This window comes from Marmota monax, unplaced genomic scaffold, assembly GCF_021218885.2.
Source record: "Marmota monax isolate L192 unplaced genomic scaffold, Marmota_monax_Labrador192_F-V1.1 WCK01_AAM20220418_F8-fsc00025, whole genome shotgun sequence".
Taxonomy (NCBI): Eukaryota; Metazoa; Chordata; class Mammalia; order Rodentia; family Sciuridae; genus Marmota; species Marmota monax.
The window spans coordinates 8,877,784-8,902,347 of record NW_026691950.1 but is presented as its reverse complement, the minus strand read 5'-3'; the positions used below and the strand labels follow the sequence as shown (position 1 = coordinate 8,902,347).

The window sequence follows — 24,564 nt, the reverse complement described above, 5'->3', positions numbered from 1 at the left end:
CCAGCATTTTACTCTTCCATAGATAGTATATCTTCTTATTTTGGGAAATAAATCAATTTTTGTGTTAGATCTGCAGCAACATTTTAATGTTTTTTAGTGCATATGCCCACCATTGATTTTTATAAAGAGAAGTTTTCAAATAGTTCATTGTTTCTCCACATACTCAACACATGAAATTGTTCTCAGTCTTTCTCCTGGGCATTTATGTCGACACCAGTTCATTTTTCAATCCAGGTACACGTGGATCCCTGTGTTACAGGGATTTTTGACCTTGGCACAATGTACCAAGGGCAGAATTGGCATTGAAGTGGTCAAGTAACAGGTGACATTTGGTAAATGTCTGAAACTTAAATTCATTAGAGTGGAGTAACACCACAGCCTCGGGTTAAATGTCAAGAAAAATGCTATTAATTTCCTCACCAAGAAGGTGTCCTGGAGAAACCAATAAAGTTTTCAATACTAAAAAGAAGAATGCTAAAAGAATTTCTACAATTTTTTCACATATTACCTTGTCTGAAGATACTTTTCATACAAACTGTGTTCATAGCTTATATAGCTGATGTACAGGTAAAGCAAACCAGCAATGCACAGAGTAAACACATTTAGCCTGAGGTATCAACCCATGAATTTTCAAAAATTTAGAACGCCTGGAGTTGTGCTCAACACTAAACTACATTGAAAACTCTAAAGCATTTTAAGACTTTGCAGTCATCCCAGGTCATCACAGTGAATGTCAGTCACAGTTCAGCAGAACTGTGGAAATGCTGAAGTCAGTTTAATAGAATTCTGAAAAGCACAGGTTACTATTATTACCCTGGGTATGCTTGAGCTGGCTCAAAAACGAAAAACAAAACTGATAATGTTTGATGTTAGGGCAGAAAAAAAAATCCAGTCAACCTAAAATTTTCTTTTCAAATGCAACTTTTTGATCAAGATTTTTGTTGTGTTTTCAGAGAAATAAGTTTAGTCTAGAACTAAGATAGGTAATGTCTTTTCAGTAAATCAAGAGTGAGGGGAAATCTGTCTATAAAAACGAATGACAACCAAAAACTTATTTTTGTCTAGAATCTGGAATGAGACAGAAAAATTGTATGGAAGTTTTAATATGCAGAAGATATTCCCTGTAGTAGCCTCTGAGGTCTTCATAATTTTCAAGGAAGTTCACTCTCTCTCCTGCTCTCCCCAAATGCTTTTCTTTCTTTCTTTTTTGTTTTTAACTGTTTCTTTTTTATTTATTTATTTATATATAATAGTGGAATGCATTATAACTCTTACTACATATATAGAGCTCAATTTTTCATATCTCTGGTTGTATACATAGTATGTTCACACCAATTTATGTCCTCATACATGTACTTTGTAATGACCATCACATTCCACCATCATTAATTACCCCATGCCCCCTCCCTTCCCCTCCCATCCCTCTGCCCTATCTAGAATTCATCTATTCCTCCCATGCTCCCCCCCCCCCATCCCAATATGAATCAGTTTCCTTATACCAAAGAAAACATTCGGCATTTGTTTTTTTGGGATTGGCTAACTTCACTTAGCATTATCTTCTCTAACTCCATCAACAAGCCGCATGGAAAACATAGGATGAATTTAGCAGAAAAAGACAGTCCGGCACTTGTTGTGGTAGGATAGGTCTATTTTGAGAAGTTAGTAACTGATTACAATTTCCTTATTAAGGGTGAAAGTAAAATTTCAAGAGAATCATTAGCATGATTTCTTCTAATTTTTCAAAAAGATTTTTCTAGTTGTTTTAAAACAGTCTATGGAAAACTTACCTTTTAGGGATAAAACGTTAGTAAAAAAAAAAGCACAGTATAATCCTAAAATAATATAGATTTTACAAAAAAAACTCTTTGTCAATAAGAAATATAACCTTTGGGAAAATGATTAAAGAAAGAAATGAAATGAATATAAGTCACTCCAAAGCTGATTTACTTTTACTTCTACAGAAAGTCTATTTTGTCTTATGTCATCAGGGTCTCTGTTAAAAGAACCTATGGCAACAATCATTTCTGTGTTTTTATGAAAAAAGAATAAAACTTGTGTTTCCTTTTCCAAAGGTCAAGTGTTCTCTTCCTTCCTATAATCTTCCCTCTGTAATTGGTAATGAAGTCATAAGATATTTGGAAAAATATTGTAATTCATAAACCCTTCATGGGAGTGAGGGTGTTTTGTACATTTTAGCTTAGGAAGGAATGGAGTCCAAAGCAGGCCTCTTTTTTTTCTTTAACCCTTTGCCCATTTACTCTCTAGTTTTAAAAGAAGGAAGTTGCAGAAGGGAGCTCAGAACACAAGAGTTCTCTCTTCTCAGTTTTAATAATTTGAGATTATGACTCATCAATGCCTGGTGATTGGTACTCTGTTTATTAGAACATAGTTAGCTTTATGAATTACTATGAATCTAAGAATAGTTACCAGAGAAGTGAAGAGCCACCTGGCAGAGTCAAATCCATTGTGACCAGAAGAAAAAGATTATTATGAGACAGATATAACTCCTGGACTTCTTTTAGGCTTAAGGGATATTTCAAAGTTTTCAGCAGTGAAAACATGCAGAAATCCTTGGGAGGAATATCAGGTCTTGACTTTCAAATTTCATGGAACTTGGACTTAGATCTAAGGTACCAAACTTTAAAAACACTAACTTTCCCTGAAGTCCTTTCGAGAATAAATCTTCTTTCTCTTCTTCGAGTATCTAATGTTAGTTACAATTCAGGTTTTATGGGGACTCTGATCTTCAGTCCTGCTAAATAAGGTGACATCATCATCATATCCTGGGGTTAAACTTTCTAAGTTCTCTAGTAAAACATAACTGTTCTCGTTGCCATTTGGAGACAGGATGTCTTTCTTAGCAGAGGATGTCAGTTCACTCCAGGTAATGTCAGTATTTTTAAAAGCATGTAGAAGGAAAATGCCATTGATAATGGTGAAGAACCCACTCAGGGTCCCGATGACATCTCCAGCATTCATACCATACCACTCCTGGAATAAGATGGCAGAGCAAGTCACTACCATGGAGGTGAAGAAGACATAATAGATGGGGGTCACCAGAGACGTATTAAAAGTATCCAGTGCTTTGTTGAGATAGTTAATCTGTGTAGTTACTGAGAGCACAAGTACAGCCAGCAAAACAAAGACCAGGGGATTCTTGTAAACTGGCTTCCACTCTAGTAGTTCCTTAATGGCAATTCCCAGGCCCTTGACAGAAGAAACTGAAAATGCTCCAATCAAAGAACAGATTGATATATAGACCAATATGTTGGTCTGTCCTTTCCTGGGGGCCACAATCAAAATCAGCACCAAGGAGATCACAGTTATGATCACAGCAAAGGAAACAAATCCTGTCAGAAAGAGAACAGAATTAGACTTCAGAAAATGTTAACAGAATCATGATCTTTCTTGTTAGTCCTGAATTTGAGAGCATAGATATTTTAGAAATAGAAGTGAGATTAAATTAAAAGTAGCATCAAATTGCATTATTCACATTATTTTATAAAGGACTTTTACAAATATATCATTTGAATCTCACCGATAACACTGTGAGATAGGGCAAGTATTGTCCCTTTGATTTTTATATGGGCAAGAAATGGCAAAACTTTGAGTTTAACGATAAATCTTTTGCCCCTACTCTTCCTCTCTCTTTTTCATTGTATAGAGGGGGAAGAATGAATACAAAAATAAACTGTGTTCCTTTCAGAAGACTTGTAACAAGCAAAATTTTTTGTATTTCACAACCCACATGAAGACTTGTAGGAAGCCTACTATAATATTGTTATAAATATCATTTGATGAAGAAGGAAAAGGGAGCAGACTTTAAGTGTTTCTTTATGCTGAATCACAGACCTGGATCTCTCAATTTCATTTCCATTTCATGCAAAGAAGTGACTTCCTCTTCTTGTGGGGCATGGATAACCATCACAGTTGACCCCAATATACTTAATATGCAGCCCATTTTCCCATGAATGTTCAAATGCTCATTTAAAAAATAGGAAGACAAGATGGCACTGTTGGGAGAGAAAAAAGCAAATCACTATAGTTGAATTGCCTTTTGATTCTATAGTAGCTCAGAATTCCAGTCAGTACCTGCCACTCTGTATTCCAGTAAATTGGCTTGAAACATACTAAATGACACTGAAAAATCTGAGTTAGTTTTAAACTCATAAGTGATGGTCAATTAATTCTGCTTTGTTGCTTTTATATCTGAAGAGTTATCACAGACTTTTATATTCCTGTCAACATCCCTGACCTTCTAAGAGTTCCGATCAATTCATTTTCAATTGTAACATCTCCTGTAAAGCCAAGCAAAGCCAAAGGTCTTTTATGTCTTACTGGCACGATACAGACTGACTATCCCTATCTGAAATACTTAAGATTAGAAATGCTTCCAATTCTACTTATTTCCATATTTTGGAATCTTGCATATACGAAATGAGATCTCTTGGGGGAGGAGACCCAAATCTAAACATAAAATTCATTTGTGTTCCATATATATCTAGTGTGCATAGGCTGGAGGAATTTTATACAATATTTTGGGTGTGCCTACATTTTTACTGCAACCCATCTGATGAGGTCACATGTGGAATTTTCCACTTGTGGCATCATGTCCATGCTTGAAAAGTTTCTAATTCTGGAGCATTGTGGATTCTGGATTTTTGGACTCAACCAGTACACTTAGAATCTGTGTGCCCATGAAAATTTCAAAGAAGGATATATACTAAGAAGAGTTACTCTGCTTAGAGCTGATATGTAGCTAGTAAGCACTAGTACAACCATGGAGATCATAAAAATATTGAAATACTTCCTTATTACCTGCTACTACCTTAGCACTTTCACCCAGACAATACTCTCAATGCTTTAATTGTTATTAGTGCCTTGACCTCAGGAAGCTTCAGATTGGCACTACCATGATGATATTAGAGTATGCCATCCTGTTGCTCCACCAGTAGGTCTAATGGGGGCTTCAGCATATCAGTCTCCTTCCTCTGACGCTCTGGCACTTGCACAAATGAAATTAATGGTGCCCATCTTCTCCCAAGCCTGTGGCTTGCCTAGAGTCTCCCTCATGTGGCCACTTGTGGGACTGCAACCCCAGTGAAAACATCAGACCAGTGTTTTAAGTGCTTTATGTGTATTAACTCTTAGTTGTCATAACAATCCATTAAAGACGGTGAAGATAAATGGTGAGGCCAAATCATAAATTTTATAGTAAATGTTGATAATGAATGAAAACGAAATGATAGTTATGAAATAAAAGAGTGTATGGGCTCACTGGATCCATTCATTTGGGATCATAATACAGATCACCTTAGAAACATCAGATCCACACACTACAAAAGATAAAAATAATTCCTGTTAACAGCACTAAAAGAATATACCAGGTCTGAAAACAGAAGTATAAAGCAGACAACACAGCATTTTAGTGAGAATGCTATGCCTTTTAAAGGTCTATGCTATGCCCAAATGCTATGCCTTTTAAAGTCCTCTATAGTCATTCACCACTATGACAACAGAAAGGATTAAAAGGACTCTGTAAATGTATTCAGGTCAGAGTTCAAAGAGTAGAAAAATACAAAACTCTGTTAGGCTTCACTGAATCATCACAAAGCAAGCTTACTCTCTCATGTTTTTTTTTTTAAATAACAATATGATAATCTAGTTCTTCCTGTTTTTTGGAGTCTTCTCAATTTAATTTGTGATTGCTTTTTTTTTTTTTTTTTAGGCAAGAATGCTTTTCCCCTGGTGATGGGAATCAAATCCAAGGCCTTGCACAGTGTTCTACTTTCAACTACATCCATAGTCCAAGAAAAATCATTTATTTAATCCATATTTTACAAATGAGGAAACTAAGATTAAGTGACTTGTTCAAAGCTTCCCTGGGGCCCCAGAAATTATTTTGAGTCTTTTATGCTTTCAGAGCCCAGGTTAGTCTAATCTTTTTTTTTCTTTTTGAGGTGTATTCAGCAATGTTTCTTATGGTTTAAGTGGACTATGTTATTAAAATACCTATAGAAGCCAAGCTCCTTATTGCTCACCTACCTTATAAGAACACTCAGAGCTCCCAGTGGGGTGACCAAGGTTGCAGGTGCAAATGCGTAAGCTGCAAAATTTGCAGCCTCTCCTGCTCCCACTAGAAAGCAAGTTGAAGTATTGATATATGAGATGAATTTATTTATCAGAAGAGAAAAACAAATGACTCTCACAAAACAGTGGACTTTCAGCTCAAAGACACTCAAAGATCTAGCTAAAACAAATGATTTCATTTTTTTATAGACAGTGGGAAAAGATTAATATTAAGGGAGTCAGATAAACTCAATATACCTGGTAATATAAACTCTACTACTGGTGACAAATGAATACATATTCCAAATGATTTTAAGTAGAATTAATTTTAGTTATTTCAGTCCTGAAAACATATTTGGTCACTCTGATGAAATCTAATAGTGGTGGCTTTGGAATAATCTGAGAGTTATTCCATTTGCTCAAGAACATCTACTTGACATTCTTGAATATCTCTTTGTGGCAAATTAAGAACAACAATGACAACAACAATCTGTAAAATTAGAAGGCTTTGTGAAGAGCTAGTGTCAACATAGGGGAGAGCTAAGAAATCCCTACCCCAGGCCTATGACATCAGGCATCTTGAATTACAGATGATCTGTAGCAAGTAACAGAAGCTCAGTAGCTCAGGAAGATCCAAGCAGCTGTTTTAAAGTCCTAAGGAAGTGCTCCAGAATGTCATCTTTTCCTTATCTGAGGAACTCTACACTTCCATGAGGCAGTGTGGTGCAAACAATTCCTGGAGTGAGGGAAATCCCTCCTAGAGCTAGGCTCTTGTATTGGAGCCAAGTTATTCTCACAGATCATAACTGGACACTTGCCCAGAGAATGTAGTATTTCATGCTGGCAAACAACACCAAGCAAATGGTTGTTGTGGAGAGATAAAATAACACTACTGCAGACTAGTGCGAGTGCCTACGTTTTCTTTTTCCCTTTCTTTGGCTGCTTTGCTAACCCTTCCCACTCCTTCCCCCAACCTAAAGGAGGACCCAGCATTAAGAAAGCGCTATAAGAAACTCTAAAGTTACAGAGCAATTAGAAGACTATTCTAGCAAAAAAACAAATTATGGCATTTTTCTCAGAACACTAAACTTTTTTAGAATACTTTAAATTGCTTATTTTCTCATCTTTATGGACAGCATTCCAGGAAAACATTGACCCCATGATTAAGGTACCACGTTTGTCACTAGATGCAATCTCTAATGTATACTTTTCTCTCTTAATACCAGCATCAACGTTTTTACATTGTGAGAGTGCAATAGTAAATGCAGCCATAAAATAGTCACCTTCTATTCTCATTCTAAAGTGTGAGTACAGGCTGAGGAGATGCAAGAAAGAAAAACAAGAGAATCGTTCACATATCTACCTGGAATCTTCTCAGTATAGTCCTTGTTAACTTTGATTCAACTAAAGTAAGGAAATGGATGGGCAAGTATCTTAAAAACCAAAAGGGTGGCATGCCTGTAATCCCAGTGGCTTGGGAAGATGAGGCAGGAGGATGGGGAGTTCAAAACCAGCCTCAGCAAAAGCAAAGTGCTAAGCAACTCAGTGAGAATCTGTCTCTAAATAAAATACAAAATAGGGCTGGGGAGGTGGCTCAGTGGCTGAGTGCCCCTTAGTTCAATCTCTGGTAACCGCCCCCCCCCCCAAAATACCAAAAGGGCTACACAAACTTAAATATGTTTTATTCATCACCTTTTGGATTCCACGCCTCCACCCCTTTTTAAGGAAATGGACCCAAGTTCCTTCTTATAAGGATCTTGCAAATAATGAAATACTGAAACGTGTTACTTGGTTTGGGGAAATATAGGGAACCATGAAGACTTCTGACTGCAGAAGAAAGTGATTAGTGAGTGGTGTGAAGCTACCATTCATAGTGTCCTTTCTTTGGAGGTTTCAAGCTTGGGATTTAAGAAAGTTCAGAGAAGGCAAGAGCAAGGGTGAAACAGGGGAAGGGGTGGAGGGGGACAAGTCTTCCTTCTGTGAAGACATTACATTAGCATTTAGAAAGCGCCTTCACAGCTGCCAAGTCTCCTTTGATCCTGAAAGCAAGTCTGGGAGAAGTTGTGCCAACCACTTTCATCTTTTCCCCCATTTTTTCCAGTGTCAACAAAGGATCCCTTAATTTATCCATGTTTGGTCCTTGCAAGGAAAATGTACCCATTCCTGAGAAATATGCAGCTAGGATAGTCATGGATTCACATAAGGAGCTGGGAAAATATGAAAGGAAAGCACCTTTCTCACTTTGCATGAAAAAAAATAAATCAGAAATTTGTGAGCTTATATTAATATTTCAAATATCAACTTTCCCCTTTGTGTTCCAGAACAGTATTGAGAGGAGGGGGTGGTGAGTAAAAAATAATCCATATATTACACACATAGATACACACATCGTAACACTAATGGTTGTTGTTATTACTATTCTGTATAAGGTAATATGTTATACCACACATAACTTTTAGGCGTAAATTCCATCCTTGTCAGGAAGAAAAATTAATTTTGAAAAATTCCATGTAATGGATTTATCATTTTACAAGTAAACATGATTCTCTCCTTAAGAACTTACTTGATAGTAATCCTGCCCACCATACCCATTCCTTGAGGTAAGAATGTCCACCTTGTCCTAGGAAAAACACCAAAAAATAAAAATTAGGTTCCAAATTAGAGAAAAAAAGGGTAGAACAATTGACAATGGGTAAAGACACTCGATTACTGTTGAAAAAGTCACAATCTAAAAATCTTTGAGCTTACTAACTTGGTCATTTCCAAAGATCTTTTGAAGCTTTCCATTATGTCACTTCATTTTTTATTTCTACAGAAAGCTTTTTTTGTTGTTGTTGTTTGTTTGTTTTGGTAGGAAATTTTAGTCATCAGGTCCATTGCATTTATCTCAGGCAGAGGTATGGACATTAAATGTGATATACTCTCAATATTTTTTTTTGGCCATGGTTTAAATTTAAAACAAAAAATCCTAAATTGTAAATGACGCTGGTCACCTTTTGAGGAAGAGGATGCTTGACATGAAAGCTTTTGAAGTTTGGATCAGTCCATAAAAGGAAACAAGCATTAGGCAGATGGACTCCACTTATTCTTTACCTTAGCATAATGAAGTTGAGCTTCTGTCTAAAGCTATATAAAAGGACAAACAACTGTCCTCAAGAATTCAATCACCTTCCTGCAACCTGAAGGCACTGTTGTATGTTTGCTATAGAAAATGGGATTTTCTCAATTTTAATTTGCTTAACTCCCTGAATTGGACTTTGATGACTTTGTTATAATTAAACAATAGGACATGTATGCTATAAATTGCAAAAGCAGTTTAACCATGGTTATTTAGAATTTTCTCCTTACAAAATTCGCAAATGAAAAAATTAGAATCATCTGACAATATTGAACCTTATTTGCATAGTTAGTATCTTCTGGGTCCTAGTAAAATAATATTTATTTATGTATGTTTATTGACAATTCACATTTCTTCTGTATTCATTTGCATTTCTGATTTTGTGTTTCCTGTCTATGAGCTTTGCCTATTTTCTGTTAGGGCACTAATTTTCTTGTTGACTGCAAGTCACTGTTTTTATATTATAGAACCTAACTACTTTTTGTCAATAATTTCGTAATTCCCCCTTATTGATAAATCATTTGCTCTGGAGTTTCAGCTATGGTGTTTTCACTGTGTGCACATGTACTTTTTTCTTTTTCTTTCTTTTTTTTTTTTTTTTTGCCAAACCAGAAAATCTCTTCCTTTACATAAAATAGGTTCTTTGTCATTTTTATGCTTATAAAAAGGACTTCTTTTAGGTTTTCAAAAAATTATTTTATTTTAAATTTAACCCTAAATGATCTGCAATTTATTTTGCTGAATAGTATAAAGTAGACCTCTCACATTTTTCTCCTCTACTTTTTTCCACTTGATGTGAATATTCTTAATTTAATAATTCATTGTGCTTACTTGTTGGAAATGTCACTTTTAAAAATCATATATTAGAATTTGATATGTAATTGAGTCCACCTGTAAATTTTCAATAATCTTTTATTACTGTATCTATTTTAATGCTAATACTAAATTGTTTTATATACTAATATAGTATGTTTTTGTTTTCTGAAGGTACAAATAGTACTCTCAATAGAACTGTCTCAGAAACTTGTTTGCATAATTTGTACTAATTTATTTTTCCATTTGGACCTTAGAAAAATATTTAATTTAGGACTTACATTTGATGAAAAGGAATAGAAGATTCATGACTTAAAGGATAGTCCGGTTGTGCTTATTTAGTATCTGAAATGTCAGTATAAATGGTGGACTAATTCTATTGCTGTCCATTCAGATATGAAGAAATATTTATCAGGTATCAAATGTTGTGCAAAGAAAGGTTCCTCCCTTGTTCCTCTCTACCACCAATAAACAAGTAATCCTCTTAACAATAAGTAAATAAACAATACACACATAACTCCAAGAAAGGAAACTGTTATGCAATGATGGAGAGCAGCAGGGGATGCAGGTGGGGAGACCTTCCCAGACAGGATGGTCCAGGATGGCCTTTCCCGGGTAGTGAAATTCAAGCCAAAGTCTGGAGGGTGAGTCAGCTCAGTGGGCAGGAAGCAGAGAGTTCCAGACCAGTGAAAAAGACCTCAGGGTGGGAAAGAGGCTGGTCTATTCCAAGAATGTGAAAGAAGAGTGGGAGGGTGGCACAGGAAGAAGCTGGAGAGGTAGCAGGAGCCACTCTATGTAGGAGGTCAGAGACTGTCAGGGAGACAGCTGGCTCAATCAAGGACACACAGGCTTAGATAAACGGAGTCAATGATCATGACTATAGCATTGTGGTCTCATGATGGAATTATTTCTGTAATTAGAAACTGGAATTCATTATTTGCATGTGTTCCTTACCTGCTCTAGTAACACCCTTATTGGCCAGTTGCAAGAGTCCCTTCTTTTTCAAAATGAAGCTAGAGCCAATAAAAATGCTAGAACATATGGCCAGTAGCAAGCCCACATAAAGATTGTATTTGTTTTCTACATTTGCTGAAATGCTCCAGTTGGTTGTGCTGGAATTCAGGTTTCCATAAAGGATAGAAGAAGCTTGCAGCTGCGACACATTTGGGATCTCACACCAAGACTGGGAGGAGTTCTGACAGACCAGAGATAGCACATAGCCTGGAAAAAGGAAAGAGAGAAATGTCATCAATAAAAGGGAAACATACTAATGCTTTCTGCAAGAAACATAGACTTGAGTGGACATTATAAAAATACTTTTTTTCTTTCTTTTTTTTTTTTAACTGCAAGTAGGGCAGTACTCAACAGGTGGTCTACAGAACTATAGACATTGTTGATTCGGTTTGAACATGTTCTGAAAAATGATTTAAAATTGTTTAGTTGTCATCATTTAAAAATGAGAGATTTTATATGAAAGTCTGGAATCCTTGTAAGTTGGAAGATCTGGCAATACTTGGGTCTTTGCTCCACCAGATCAGCAACCTGCTGGAGCTGTGAGTGGTTGTGTAGACCCAGCTTGGCCTCAACAACTCATCCCAGTCTCCCAAAGTCACTTCACTGCTTCACATAACCAGCCTGTCTCTCAGAAAGCAGGGGCTGTGACCCAGGAATATAGGAAAGGGCACAGCAATCTCACTGGTCTATAAATTACCCCATAACAGGATATTCAATTAACTCATTTGGTGGAGTATGAATTGTGCATTTGAGAAAACATGTATTAAGGTAGATTTAACTTACCTTACAACTTTTCCTGAAAAAAAAATGACTGTTTTTAGGTCTACTAATCCAGCTTCTCCAAAATAAAGCCGAATCTAATAGAAAAAAATGAACTAAACATGAATAGGCTTTTTTAAGAATAAGATCCAAATAAATATGCAAAGCCAGTGAACCAGACTTATTATTGTAAGTGCCTTGAAAATTTGAAGCTAAACACTAAAATACAGCATGAAAAGACTTACTATATATGAGAAATTTTTATAATCTCTTTGCCACTTGAACAGATACCAACAAGGTGATGCTGTCACTAAATGTTCTGTTTTCAGGGTTTTTTTTTTCCTTTCAAAAAAAGGAAAATTCCCAGTTTGAGTTACTCTATACAAAAAAGGGCAAAGGAAGATTATTAAATATAATTTTAGAATTGAATGAAGAAGTCAGTTTTATGTCTCAAAAATCTGAAGAAGGCATATAAGCAACAACAAAAGATAGATCAAATAACGTCTTAGCAACAAAACTTCCATAAGTGGATCTGGCATCTCTGGCAAAGCATCATGAAGGCATCTGAATATTACTATAAACAAAGTTAGTAAACAACTATCTGGAAAATGAAAAAATAAATAATTAAATTCAAGGGTTGGATTTTTTGTTTGTTTTGCTTTGTTTCTGCACCAGAGATTGAATCCAGGGGCGTTTAACCACTGAGCCTCATCCCCAACCCCTTTTATATTTTAGTTAGAGACCGGATCTTGCTAAGTTCATTAAGACCTTGCTAAATTGCTGAGGCTAGCTTTGAATATGCAGTCCTCCTGCCTCAGCCTCCCAAGCCTCTGGGATTACAGGCATGTGCCACCGCACTCAGCCTTTAATTTTTTTTTTTGTAACAGGGTTTCACTAAGTTGCTGAGGCTAGCCTTGAATTTGCAATCCTTATGCCTCAGCCTCCCTAGTAGCTGGGATTACAAGTGTACACCACAGTACCTGGCAAATTCAAGGTTTTCATGACTACTATTTCATACTAATTTGGAAATTAACTCACTTTACTTAAGAGATACAGAATAAATTCTGAGTCAAAACTTCTAAATATTCATAGCAGCTCAATTCACAGTAGCTAAACTATGGAAGCAAATGTGGAAGATGCCCTTTAATAGATGAATAGATAAAGGAACTGTGGTATCTATATACAATGGAATGTTACTCAGCATTAAAAAAGAATAAAATTATGGCATTTGCAGGTAAATGGACGGAGTTGGAGAATATCATGCTAAGCAAAGTAATTAATATCTAATTAAAATAATGTGGAGGGGAGAGGCATGGGAAAAATGGAGGAACTTTGAGCAAAGGGTAGGGTGGGTAGGAAGGGTACATGGGGACAGCAAAGATGGTGGACTGAGATGGACATCATTACCCTAGGTACAAGTATGACTGCACATATGATGTTACGCTATACCGTGTACAACCATAGAAATGTAAAGTTGTGCAGGAATTGTGTACAATGAATCAAAATGCAGTCTGCTGTCACGTATACCTAATTAAAGTAAATTAATCAACTTAGAAAAACAAAAACTTCTAAATACTCAAAGAATAATTAATTATATTTTTTCAGGGATATTCTGTAATACTGGAGAATACACATGTAGGTTGTTTGTAGTCTTGTTCTGCCCACTGTTCATCTCATTTAAATTTCAGGAATGGAAATGAGTGTGTATATTTTTGTTAGTAAGAATTTTGATTACATTCATTCCTGAGAAAACGTCTGAATTGGCTTTCCAGTGAATTCCATGGCTGTATTTGTGTCATTTACTATGTAGTTAACATAACCATTTCAAAACTTCCATCTCTGAAACCAGGGTGGGTGGATCTCATTCCAGGGAAACAATATTCCTTCTAAGTTGTTGACACAGCAAAATGTTTCTGACATTTTAGGGGGTGTGGGGGCAGAGGGTGATAAGGGAGAGCAAATCATCTTTGTTGCATTTTCCAAGTTCTCATTTTTAAGTGGCAGACATGAATGTTTTGACTTTCATGACAGGACAAGTAAAATCTTGTCAGATTGCAGATCCTAACACTTGGATTGCTCTATGTTTTGGGCATATGTCAGGCAGAGAGCCCAGAGCAGATGTGACTGAAGGAGGGACGGAGTGAATGGTGGATTGATGGGTGTGCAGTGGCACAGGGGAGAGATGGCAGAAGTAGGGTGTGTGGGCAGAGAGTTCAGTGTTTTAGAGGAATCAAAGCTATCTCAAATCAAGGTTGGCTTCTGAAGATCTGAGCAAGCAAAGTCCTATTGCAGGGAGTTTAATCCAGACTTTATTTAGCATAGAAAGACAAAGTCTATTATATTAGTTATTTATTTTAATAGACAGTTTCAATATCCCTCTATAGTGACAGGAAGCTCAGTAGTAGAAAACTTTTTTTTTTTTTTTTTGCACCAGAGATTGAATCCAGGGGCATTTAACCACTGAGCCACATCCCTAGCCCTTTTTATGTTTTAGTTAGAGACAGAGTCTTACTAAGTTCCTTAAGGCCATGCTAAATTGCTGAGGCTGGGTTTAAGTATAACTTTGGAATTGAATTTATACTCCTTTCAGGAGGAAGCACATATAACTTCATTAATTTATTATTTTTCTCAATATTGAGTAATGATTTGAATGAACAGAGGCCTAAAGGCTGGTACCATATGACTATGGCAAAGGTACCACATGACTATGGCAAAACTGACATTAGAATCTCTGTCTGATACTGACAGCTCTAGTTAAAACTATGGACTTAATCATGGATCTCAGAATGAAATCAGGAGTACTGAGCCAGGTGCTGGTAGAGTGCATATTGCCTGTGTCTTGAGAAAAGCAGAGCTTTGGCAGGACTCTTTCAGCCCCCTCCTGAAACACCACTCTCAAGAACCAGCTAATCCTAACAGGCCTGTTGTTTTGACATTTGGAACAGGGTTACAAGCTCAGCCACAACCCGCTGCAAATCAGGCCCTTGGAGCTGGGACACACTCCAACCCTGCCCAGGATGATGCTATGGTAGACTATTTCCTTCAGAAGTAGCATGAATTTCCCAGGCTGGCATTGAACCAGCAATCGTCCTACCCGATTCTTCTGAGTAGCTGAGATTACAGGTGTACATCACCATGGATTAAGATTTGTTTTTAGGGCTGGGGATGTGGCTCAAGCGGTAGCGCACTCGCCTGGCATGCGTGCGGCCCGGGTTTGATCCTCAGCACCACATACAAAGATGTTGTGTCCGCCGATAATTAAAAAATAAATATTAAAAAATTCTCTCTTGGGAGGAGCCCTTGTGGAAACATGAAGCTGCTCACCCACAATCTACTGAGCTCACATGTGCGGGGGGTGGGGCCTCGTGGCTTCCCCCTGCGCCTCCAGGCCACCGAAGTCCGAATCAATCCCGTGGAGTTCAACCCAGACTTCGTGGCGCGGATGATACCCAAGGTGGAGTGGGCGGCGCTTCTGGAGGCGGCTGACACCTTGCACCTGGTGGAGGTTCCAAAAGAGCCTACTGAGGGCTACATGAACGACGAGACATTTCTGAGAAAGATGCATCACGTGTTGCTGGAGGTGGACGTGCTGGAGGGCACCCTGCAATGCCCCGAGTCAGGACGTGTGTTCCCCATCAGCCGCGGGATCCCCAACATGCTGCTGAATGATGAGGAAACCGAGACTTAACCATGTCCAGCACCAGTTTTACGTTTTGTGACCGTGTGTATTTTTGTTAACATATTCTGTTTGCTAGTTCTACAGTGTGTAGTCCCAGCCCTTGACCCAATGACACACTGACCACAGTGGTTTTGAGCTCCATAGTATATCTTTTTTTTTTTTCTCATTAAAGGTTCAAAACCAAAAAAAAAAAAAAAAAAAAAAAAAAAAAAAAATTCTCTCTTTAAAAAAATATGCTGGGAACCAAATCCAGTGCTTTGCACATTCTAAGAAAGTGCTCTACTACTGAGCTACATCTCCTGTTAATTTCATTTCTTGTAAACAGCCTGATACTTACATTTTAAATTGGATTTAAGAACTTTTTTGGATAAACTTAGATGATTATGTTTTGATTTTTCCTCTATCATCTTGAGATCGATATTTCGGAATGACACTTTTTATGCTAATGAAGACTCTTTGATGTGTTCTGTTTGTAAATAACCATTTTTAAAGAAAATATAGTCTTCTATATAGTTGTATAGGAGTCTCTTTGTTTTTTTCAATCTGTTCTTTTGAAAGTTGGGAGTGAATCAGTCAAATAAATGGCTATAGGTGTACTTTTCAGACTAACAAGTATAAGATTTATCACTACCTTAATTTTTATACTTATTGGATTCTTCAATGTCAGTGAATAATCTCTCTCAACTTGAAACTACTGGGTAATAAATAGTAAGGAAATATGTGTCAGTTATAAATAAAAACAATTCAATAACACCAAGTACATCAACCATACAATTTAAGAATTAAAACATTAGCCCTCAGAGGTAACAACTATCCTGATTTTCTCTTAAACATTCTTTTGCTTTTAAAATGATTTTTTCTATTTAATACATCAAAATAGTTTAGTTTTACCTCTTTTTGTACCTTATAAAAATGAAATTGTGTAGAATGTATTATCTGGTGACTTGCTTCTTTGGGGGTTCGTCATTGTTGATACTTGTGGCTGCAAAGTTTCTTTTTTCTCCCACTATTTTATAGACTTCTACAGTATGATTAACCCACAAATAATTTTTCTATTTTATAATTGGTGGACATTTAGGTAATTTATGATGTTCTGCTTTTACAAAGAGTCTTGCTAATACTCTCGTGTGATGTTGAATCAAAAAATTGATAAGTTTTTGATCCTACAAAATAGCATTTCATACGGCACAAAATAATATGTACCTTCTATGAGCAGGTGTAATAGATTATACACATGCCTTTAAATTTTGAAAATAAAGTTAGATATTCTATAGGACTATATCTTTCCCCACCTTAAGAGCTCTTAAGCAGTTTGATACAATATTTCTACAGACATCTTCATAATTTTGTAGTTTGAACATAATCTATCTTTGCTCCCAGAGTTGTTTACAATCTCTTTGACTCAAACATGTTGCTAATGGACCAATTCTCAACTTATATGCACTGATAGCTAGAAGATATTTTAAAGAAACCGAAATTTGGTTTCTAGGATGTCTATGATTGCATCAAACTACATTTAATTTTTTTTTTGTATTTGTAGATGGATAACATACCTTTATTTTATTTGTTTATTTTTATGTGGTGCTAAGGATTGAACCCAGTGCCTCACACATGCTAGGCAAGTACTCTGCCACTGAACCACAACCCCAGCCCCTAAAACTACATTTTTAATCACTGCAAGATATGTAGCGTTTGAGGAAATCATCATATCATCCTCTATTCATCTGTGATAGTTTGATTATTCAGCTGGCATTCACTCCCTTATCCTGTCCCTTGTGGGCAGACTCTTCTTCCTTTGGTATAGTTGGGATGTCAAGTGTCACGCACAGGCCCATTGTTAAAGGTTTGGTCTCAAAAGTGGAGGTATTGGGAGGTGGTGGAACTTTAAGAAGTGGGACCTAAATTATCAAGAATACAAATAATAATAAATGCTAGTGAGGATGTGGAGCAAAAGGGACACTCTGTTGGTAGGACAACACCAATTAGCACTACCATTCTGGAAAGTTGTATGGAGATTCCTGAAAATCTAGAAAGGAAATCACCTTATGACACATTTATTTCACTCCTCAATATTTATCCAAAAGAATTTAAATCAGCATACTGTAGTGATATAGCCACATCAGTGTTTATAGTAGCACAATTCATAATGGCTAAGCTATGGAACCAGCCTAAGTGGTTCCATCATATTGATGAATGGGTTAGGAAAATGTATTCATACACAATGGAGTTTTACTCAGTTATCAAGAATAAAATTATAGCATTTTCTGGTAAATGGAAAGAACTGGAGAGTATCATACTAAGTGAAATAAGCCAGACTCAGAAGTCAAGGGTTGAATCTTTTCATATGTGAAAGCTAGGACAAAGTAAAGGGAAAAAAAAAACAGGGGGTCAGACATCACAAAGATACAGGGAAGGTCAGTGGGGAAGAAAAAGGAGATTGAGAGGGCAGGAGGGAAAGGGGAGGAAATGCTGAATGATTTAACAAAGTTATGCTATGTGCACACATAAATATACTACAGTAAATTCCACCTTTATCTATATCTATAAAGCACCAATTAAAAAGAATAAATAAATGAGTAAAAGGAAGACAGAGTAGAGGAAAGAAAGAGGGTGGGAGGAGGGGAGGAAAAAGGGGTCACCAGGGACTACAGTGGAGAAAATTAAATTCCATGCATGTAAGATTTTGTCAAAATGAAACCAACTATTATGTATAATTGTAATGCACTAATAAAAGAACACACACACACAGACACCCCAAAAAAGAAAAAGAAAGAAAAACTGGGTGAGAGAGAGAAAAGTAGGGCTTAGTGGAAGTTGTTTGGGTAATTGAAGGCATGCCTTATAAAAATGACTGTGATCCTCAGACTACTTCTCCTTGTTACCCCCCCAACCCCAATTCCCTTTCTTATGATTAGGTGAGCAGTTCTGCTCCACCCCATGCTCCTGCCATGATGTGCTGCTTCAACACAGGCCCAAAGCAATGTGATCCATTGATCATAGACTGTAACCTCCAAAACTGAAGATGAAATAAGCCATAAAAGGAAGTCCATAATCTCAGGTGATTGTTTGCATCTCCTGACATCAAGTTGGAAGTGACTTTGTGGCCAATAAGAAGACAGCAGAGGTGATGTTTGGTTAGATTTACTCTCTTGTAACTCTGTAATTCCCTGAGCAGCTGCTGTTCCTTCAGCCTGAATCCCACCCAGGAAAAAAAAAAAAAAAGGCAAACAAAAAAGATGTGGAGAAGACCTGCTCAGCGCACAGGAAAAATCCAACCCCAGCTGGTTACAGCGTGAATCAAAAACACCCAAGTGAACCAAGTCTAGACCAGTCACCCTCAGCTGTCCTGCAGATACAAAAGCAAGAATATGGGCAACCTGCCTATTCCAAGTGGCATAGAAAAAATGGAATTAAATCTTGTATCTTCACTACAATTTATCCCCAAATACTGACCAATGTGAATCAGATTATGTCCTTCCCTGTTTAGTCCTTCCCATCCCCTCCATGGTTTTTCATCCCAATTTTAACAAAACCTCAACTCCTAGCTAACCCCACTGTAAAGCCTTGTAAGCTCTGAAACATGCCCACCTCTGACATCCTATTGCCTTGTTTCCTCTCTCACCCAGTCCTGAAACAGCATAGTCAACTTTTTACTTATTTAACTATTTATTGAGTGTCTACTCTCTGTCAGGCAGTTTGGGGAAGCTGAGGATATAACATGAAATTCAACAAAAACCCTGGTCTTGAATGATTTAACTTCCACTAAGCCCTACTTTTCTCTCTCTCACCCAGTTTTTCTTTCTTTTTCTTTTTTGGGGTGTCTGTGTGTGTGTGTTCTTTTATTAGTGCATTACAATTATACATAATAGTTGGTTTCATTTTGACAAAATCTTACATGCATGGAATTTAATTTTCTCCACTGTAGTCCCTGGTGACCCCTTTTTCCTCCCCTCCTCCCACCCTCTTTCTTTCCTCTACTCTGTCTTCCTTTTACTCATTTATTTATTCTTTTTAATTGGTGCTTTATAGATATAGATAAAGGTGGAACAAATGAACAGATAACTGTATGATATGTTATGACCAGTATGGGAAACAGTAAAAGCAGCATCAATGAATGAATAGATTTTTAAAAACAGGATTAGATGAAAAATCAAAAACCCTGAGGAAAGAATGTGTTTGAGAAGTGAAAGGAACTGCACTCGGCCAGGCTGGCTGGTGTGACAGAAGGGAGATGGTGCGACATGCAGTCAAAGTAGAAAAGGGGCAAGTTCAGGTGTAGTAGCCTATAGAAAAGTAGGTTGAATCGTTGTTTCTCTCCCCAAATCCCCCACCATAGTCTACAAGGCCCTGCAGTATCCTACCTTCATCTCTGTAACCTCATTCCCTACTGATTAAAAAAAAAAAATGTTTTTTTTTTTCCTGTTCCTCTACCTTAAAGCTCTTTGAATAGTAATTACCTAGTCCATTACAGAGTGCTGGCTAGTACTGAAATGTCATCTCCTGGGGATGGGAGTGTAGATCAGTGGTAGAGTGCTTGCCTAGCAGGTATGTGTGTATGTGTGTGTGTCCATGCATGGGGGCGTGCGTGCGCGTGCACACACACACATACACACAAACACAGTCACCTCCTTAGAGAGTCTTCTCTGCATTCTCAATCTAAAGGATCCTCTCAATTACTTTCCATCACGTCAATATATAAGACTCCCACACTTTTTACAGCTTAATGATGTTTGTAACTCTGTATATCCATATATTTATTTCATTGATTTGCTCAACAAAATAGCTGTTGGATACTTAACTTGCAAGGCACTGTGCTAGCTATCATCTGTGCAGCATGTAGCTGATTCTTATTGAGTACTTTCTCTGTATCAGCCCTGTCCCAAGAACTGATGAGATAATGGTCAACAAGACAGGTGAACAGGTCTCTGTTCTGACAAAACTGACCATTTTAGTGAGAGAAAAAGCAAACAATAATAAGGGAGCAAAACAGTTAGGAAAAATCATTTAGAGCAAATTCAGAGAAGAGTTAGGGTGAAAACAATTTACAGCAATTTTGAAGAGAATGAGAACTTAGAGCAAATTGGGATATCATGACCTATTAGACAAATCTATACATAAACTGATGCCTGATAAGATGCCCATTATTCCATTTAATCAAAATAAAATTGAGTCCGGGGATGGTTCAGGAGGCTGAAGCAGGAGGATGGTGAGTTCAAAGCCAGCCTCAGCAATGAGAAGGTACTAAGCAAATCAATGAGACTCTGTCTCTAAATACAAAATAGGGCGGGGGATGTGGCTCAGTGGCTGAGTGCTCCTGAGTTCAATCCCCGGAATTGAAAATCAATCAATCAATCAATAAAATTGAGAAGGTACTATTGATTCTTTAAAAAATTAAAACCTGTATTTCTAAACACAGTGGGGAGCTTATGAGCTGCTGCTGTTTTCACTTTATCAACTGTTCATTAATAAAGTTACTAGATTGTTAAAGATTAAAAATCCCCTTGAAATTAAAAAAAATTTTATAAACTGAAGATGCAGGAAAATAATTAAGGAACAATATTGCAACAAGTTGGCATTTATATCAATAAACTGCAAACACCATTCAGTCCATTGCGGGTAATACAGGAGAAATAAAGGCCCAAACAATTTTGTACTTGGTTTGATCATTAATTATGAAACTCTATTCAGTTCTCTGGGCCTTGGTTTCTATATCTTTAAAATGGACATATTTGTCTAATAAAATTCATGGAATTTATGTGTGAGGACAAACTGATACATTTAAAATTTTAAGATTATATATATATAAATATGGGAAATGTCCTAGTCATTACAAAAGAGAGATTCAGCCAGTTCTCAAGGAGTTGCAGTTCCTTGATTTCTTAGATGTTATGATCGACTCCTTGTCATTTTGGTCTCAGCTAGAAAATCAATCAAGCAAGCAAGCAATAAAATTGAGAAGATACTATTGATTCTTTAAAGTTCTTTCTTTAAGGGGCTTTGAGTAACCCAATCTAAATATCCCCAACATCCTCAATTCACCATTCATGACACCACTGATGTAATCTACTTTTTAGTTAATTTGCTTCTTGTATATTATTTGTCAGTTGGAAAGTAAGCTGTGCAAAAGCAGGACCTACTCCTAGAGTCTAGGATTAGACTATATTGCAAATGCCTTTCCTAGTGCTTAGGCCAGTTCTTGGCGCATGAGACTCATCTGTTATTTGAACAAATGAAAAACTGAGTCCATGTTGACCCCATGTCAGGTTCAGTATTTCTTGCTTCATATATAATCCCACCTGCATCTACCCCACAGCTGTAAACTGTAGGAATTCTTCCCATTTTATAGATGAGGAAAGGCTGAAGCTGGGAAGACTGATGCCAAAGCCTAATCTCTTCTCACTACTGAAAATATGGATTCTAATTTCTCTCTTCTTTCCCACCATCTTTTTACATAATTAATTACCACAATTAATCACAGGTATTAAGCACTGAGCTTGAATATTTCTTGTTGGAACTAAGTGTATGAGCAAAGCAGGAAAAACATCCGGATGCTCAAACAAGTGGGTGTAATTCCACACCCTCCTTACTTACAGAGCCTTGAGTAAACAAGGGTGGGTATATTAGTAACAGTATGACTTACTGGTTTGGGAATTATTTAGGAAAAAGGGCAACTATCTGACTATCTAGGAAATAATTCTGGACACAGCTGCCTTAGTAACTACCAATCTAAATTTTTGAATAGTTTGAAAATTGTTCAGGCATTTTTCCTTTTTAGGAGTGTTCTATTTCTTTCTTGCTTGCACAGTTTTAACGAGTTCACTGCCGCCCCCACCCCCGACTTTTTTTTCATCAAGAATAATCTGGAAGAGCCCAAGGAGAGGAAACCAAGGAAGTTGCCAGCAACTTTGCAAAAGTCTAGTTCTCACCTTGCCGCTTACTACCCCCTCCACCTTCGTCTTTACATCATTGCCAGGTAAATTATAAATAGGCTTTCCTCGTGGCGCCGTGAAAAACATTATTTCAGTTGGTATCCACTCCCCTCCCAACCCCCGCCAACCCTCACCCGCAAGCTTCCTCCCTTTTCTCCAGGCTTACACGCACCTTCTGTGTCGAAAGTGTAGAAAGCTTGTCAGTGTTGTGAACACCTGGTGAAGTGCATGGGGCCGCGCCCAGTGACTTAACAGGGCTCTGGTAGGGGCTGTAAACCCAGAGCAGCAAGCAGCGAGAACAACTTAGAGAAGAGTGCCCCGGGTTCCCGGGTTTCTCTCCCATCCTGCACTCTCTTTTAAGCTGCGGAGAAACAACTGCACCGCGAGTCAGAAGCCAGGGTAGCGGGTTACAGTCGTTTTCATATCCAAGGAAGAAGAGAAGCAAGGGGACCCAGACTTGGCCATCGCCCTTCCCGGAGGTGTAGGGCGCATGACCCCTCGGGGTGTTGGACCCTCGCAGAGCCAGCGCAGGGCTCAGCACCCGACTCCAGCGGGGTTCCTGGGCACGCCCTCTGCCCACTGGGTGACGTCTACTTCGCCCTCTGAAGCGAGTCTGAATCAGAGGAAACCTCCTTCTGCGATGGGATCTGGGAGTCTCTCCATAGTCCTGACTTGCTCCGTCACATACTGAGCACGCTGCAGTTCACAGTGGTCAGCCCCCAGGACCGAGTGGGACTCGTCACTGTCTTGATCCCCCCAGGCTTTCCCAAGAAACCCGAATATCGTAAGCACCAATAAACATTTGTTGGCCGGCACAACGCACTGACGAACAATTAAGTGAATATTTACACTAACGACTGCGTGGAGTCGGTGCATCTTTCGCGTCTGCACAGGTACCCCGGGACCGCCCACCTGGTCTCTTGGCCATCCAGATGCCTGATCTCTCCCGCCTCGGGGTACAAACTCACCTTCTTGGCAGGGCTCTCCAGAAGACAGACTCACCTGTGCCCCCATGGCCCGGGGACCGGGCTTCCTGGGCACAGGAGCTTGCTTCTCACCCACCTGGGCCTCTTGTCCCCATGGACCCACGTTCGGGCGGAGCTGCGGGTCCTGGACTGGTGACCGCGGATCCCACCCACGCGGCAGCGTTATCCAATGGGGTGGCCGGGTGGGGCCTCCTCGCGAGCCACGCCCCTGAGGTCCCGGGGTTTGGTGCTAATTCTCCCTGTGCTGGTGGCTTTGGTGGCAGTCTTTGGTCACTTGTATGGCTGAAGGGAGGACCAGATGCCTCTCAGGGAGGTTGCTAGAGCCGCGCAGACACAGACACACTTGGCGTGGCAACAGCGTGTCTCGGAGCGTGAGGGCCACCGAGGCGACTCTGGGAAACTTTAGTGGAGTAGAGGCTGTTCTGAGGCCCGCTGCGGCTACTCCCGGGGTCAAAAGATCTCTTGCGCTGGACTTGGAAAACCCTGCTGGTTTTGGAAGCCTTCCCTTTTTGGCCGCTTTGTGCAGAAGCTGCTGACCCTGGGGTTCTGCGCGGATTCTCATGCTAAAGTTTGTTCTGGAAGCTCCAGAACAGACTTTGCCCTTCTGGGCTATTATAAGCGTCTCCCGCTGTCCCTCCCCTCTCCCAACTACCCCCACTGGGTTTCCAACCAGCAGGCCACTTCCCCATCTACCCCTCTTCTCCATTTTCTGAGCAGTACAGTTATTTGAAACAAATTCTTATGGAAAAAGCAATCACGGAACTTAAAAAAATCTCGTCCCGCAAAATAATAACACCAAAGTTTATGGCATCCCTTTTATACAAGTATGCATTATGCAGGCACTTGGTAGGTATTAACTCGTTAATCTCATAGCATAATTAAACCCTAGTTTGCAGGTGGGACTTGTTTTCTTCAGAGAGATCTGAGGCAAAGAGTAAGTTAAGTAATTTAACCTAGGTTGGAAGGCTTGGTAGCATGTGTTTACGCAAGGAGAAAAGGCAGAAATCCTGCTGAAACCAGGAAGAAATGGGGGTGGGGGTGGGGTTCCAACCCCTGGGCTGGCACCTCAGCACTGAGGAAAATACTCTTATCTGCTTACCTTGCCTTTGCTGTAGGTAGTCATGAACAGCTATTAACTTTATTGCCTGAGTTTCACTGCAGAGGCCTCAATCTTGCTTTTCTTGTTCTTAGGCTGAT

The 24,564-nt window shown here is 38.5% G+C and overlaps 2 protein-coding genes across 2 annotated transcripts; one reads left to right on the top strand and one right to left on the bottom strand.

Moving 5' to 3' along the window:
* Positions 1–1,627: 1,627 nt before the first annotated feature.
* Nipal1 (NIPA like domain containing 1) lies at positions 1,628–23,846 on the bottom strand. Its single transcript, XM_046457962.2, has 6 exons — positions 23,350–23,846; positions 10,955–11,221; positions 8,633–8,689; positions 6,046–6,136; positions 3,853–4,013; positions 1,628–3,350 (listed from the first exon to the last, which is right to left on the bottom strand). Exons 1-6 carry the CDS (start codon positions 23,393–23,395, stop codon positions 2,722–2,724), a joined length of 1,251 nt encoding a protein of 416 aa, XP_046313918.1. The 5' UTR covers positions 23,396–23,846; the 3' UTR covers positions 1,628–2,721.
* On the top strand, positions 15,070–15,531 carry LOC124101842 (multifunctional methyltransferase subunit TRM112-like protein). The gene has a single exon (XM_046458085.2). The coding sequence runs from the start codon at positions 15,084–15,086 to the stop codon at positions 15,459–15,461; it is 378 nt and encodes a 125-aa protein (XP_046314041.1). The 5' UTR covers positions 15,070–15,083; the 3' UTR covers positions 15,462–15,531.
* Positions 23,847–24,564: the final 718 nt, after the last annotated feature.

What these genes read in the sequence shown, in the direction of transcription:
- LOC124101842 (XM_046458085.2), top strand. Translation starts at nt 15,084, where the DNA reads ATGAAGCTGCTCACCCACAATCTACTGAGCTCACATGTGCGGGGGGTG.
- Nipal1 (XM_046457962.2), bottom strand. Translation starts at nt 23,395, where the DNA reads ATGGGGGCACAGGTGAGTCTGTCTTCTGGAGAGCCCTGCCAAGAAG. An exon ending in TGGAGAGCCCTGCCAAGAAG is followed by an intron (nt 11,222 to 23,349) that starts GTGAGTTTGTAC and finishes TCCTTTTTCCAG; the next exon opens with GCTATGTGCTATCTCTGGTC. An exon ending in AATGAAATTGAGAGATCCAG is followed by an intron (nt 3,351 to 3,852) that starts GTCTGTGATTCA and finishes TCTTTCTGACAG; the next exon opens with GATTTGTTTCCTTTGCTGTG.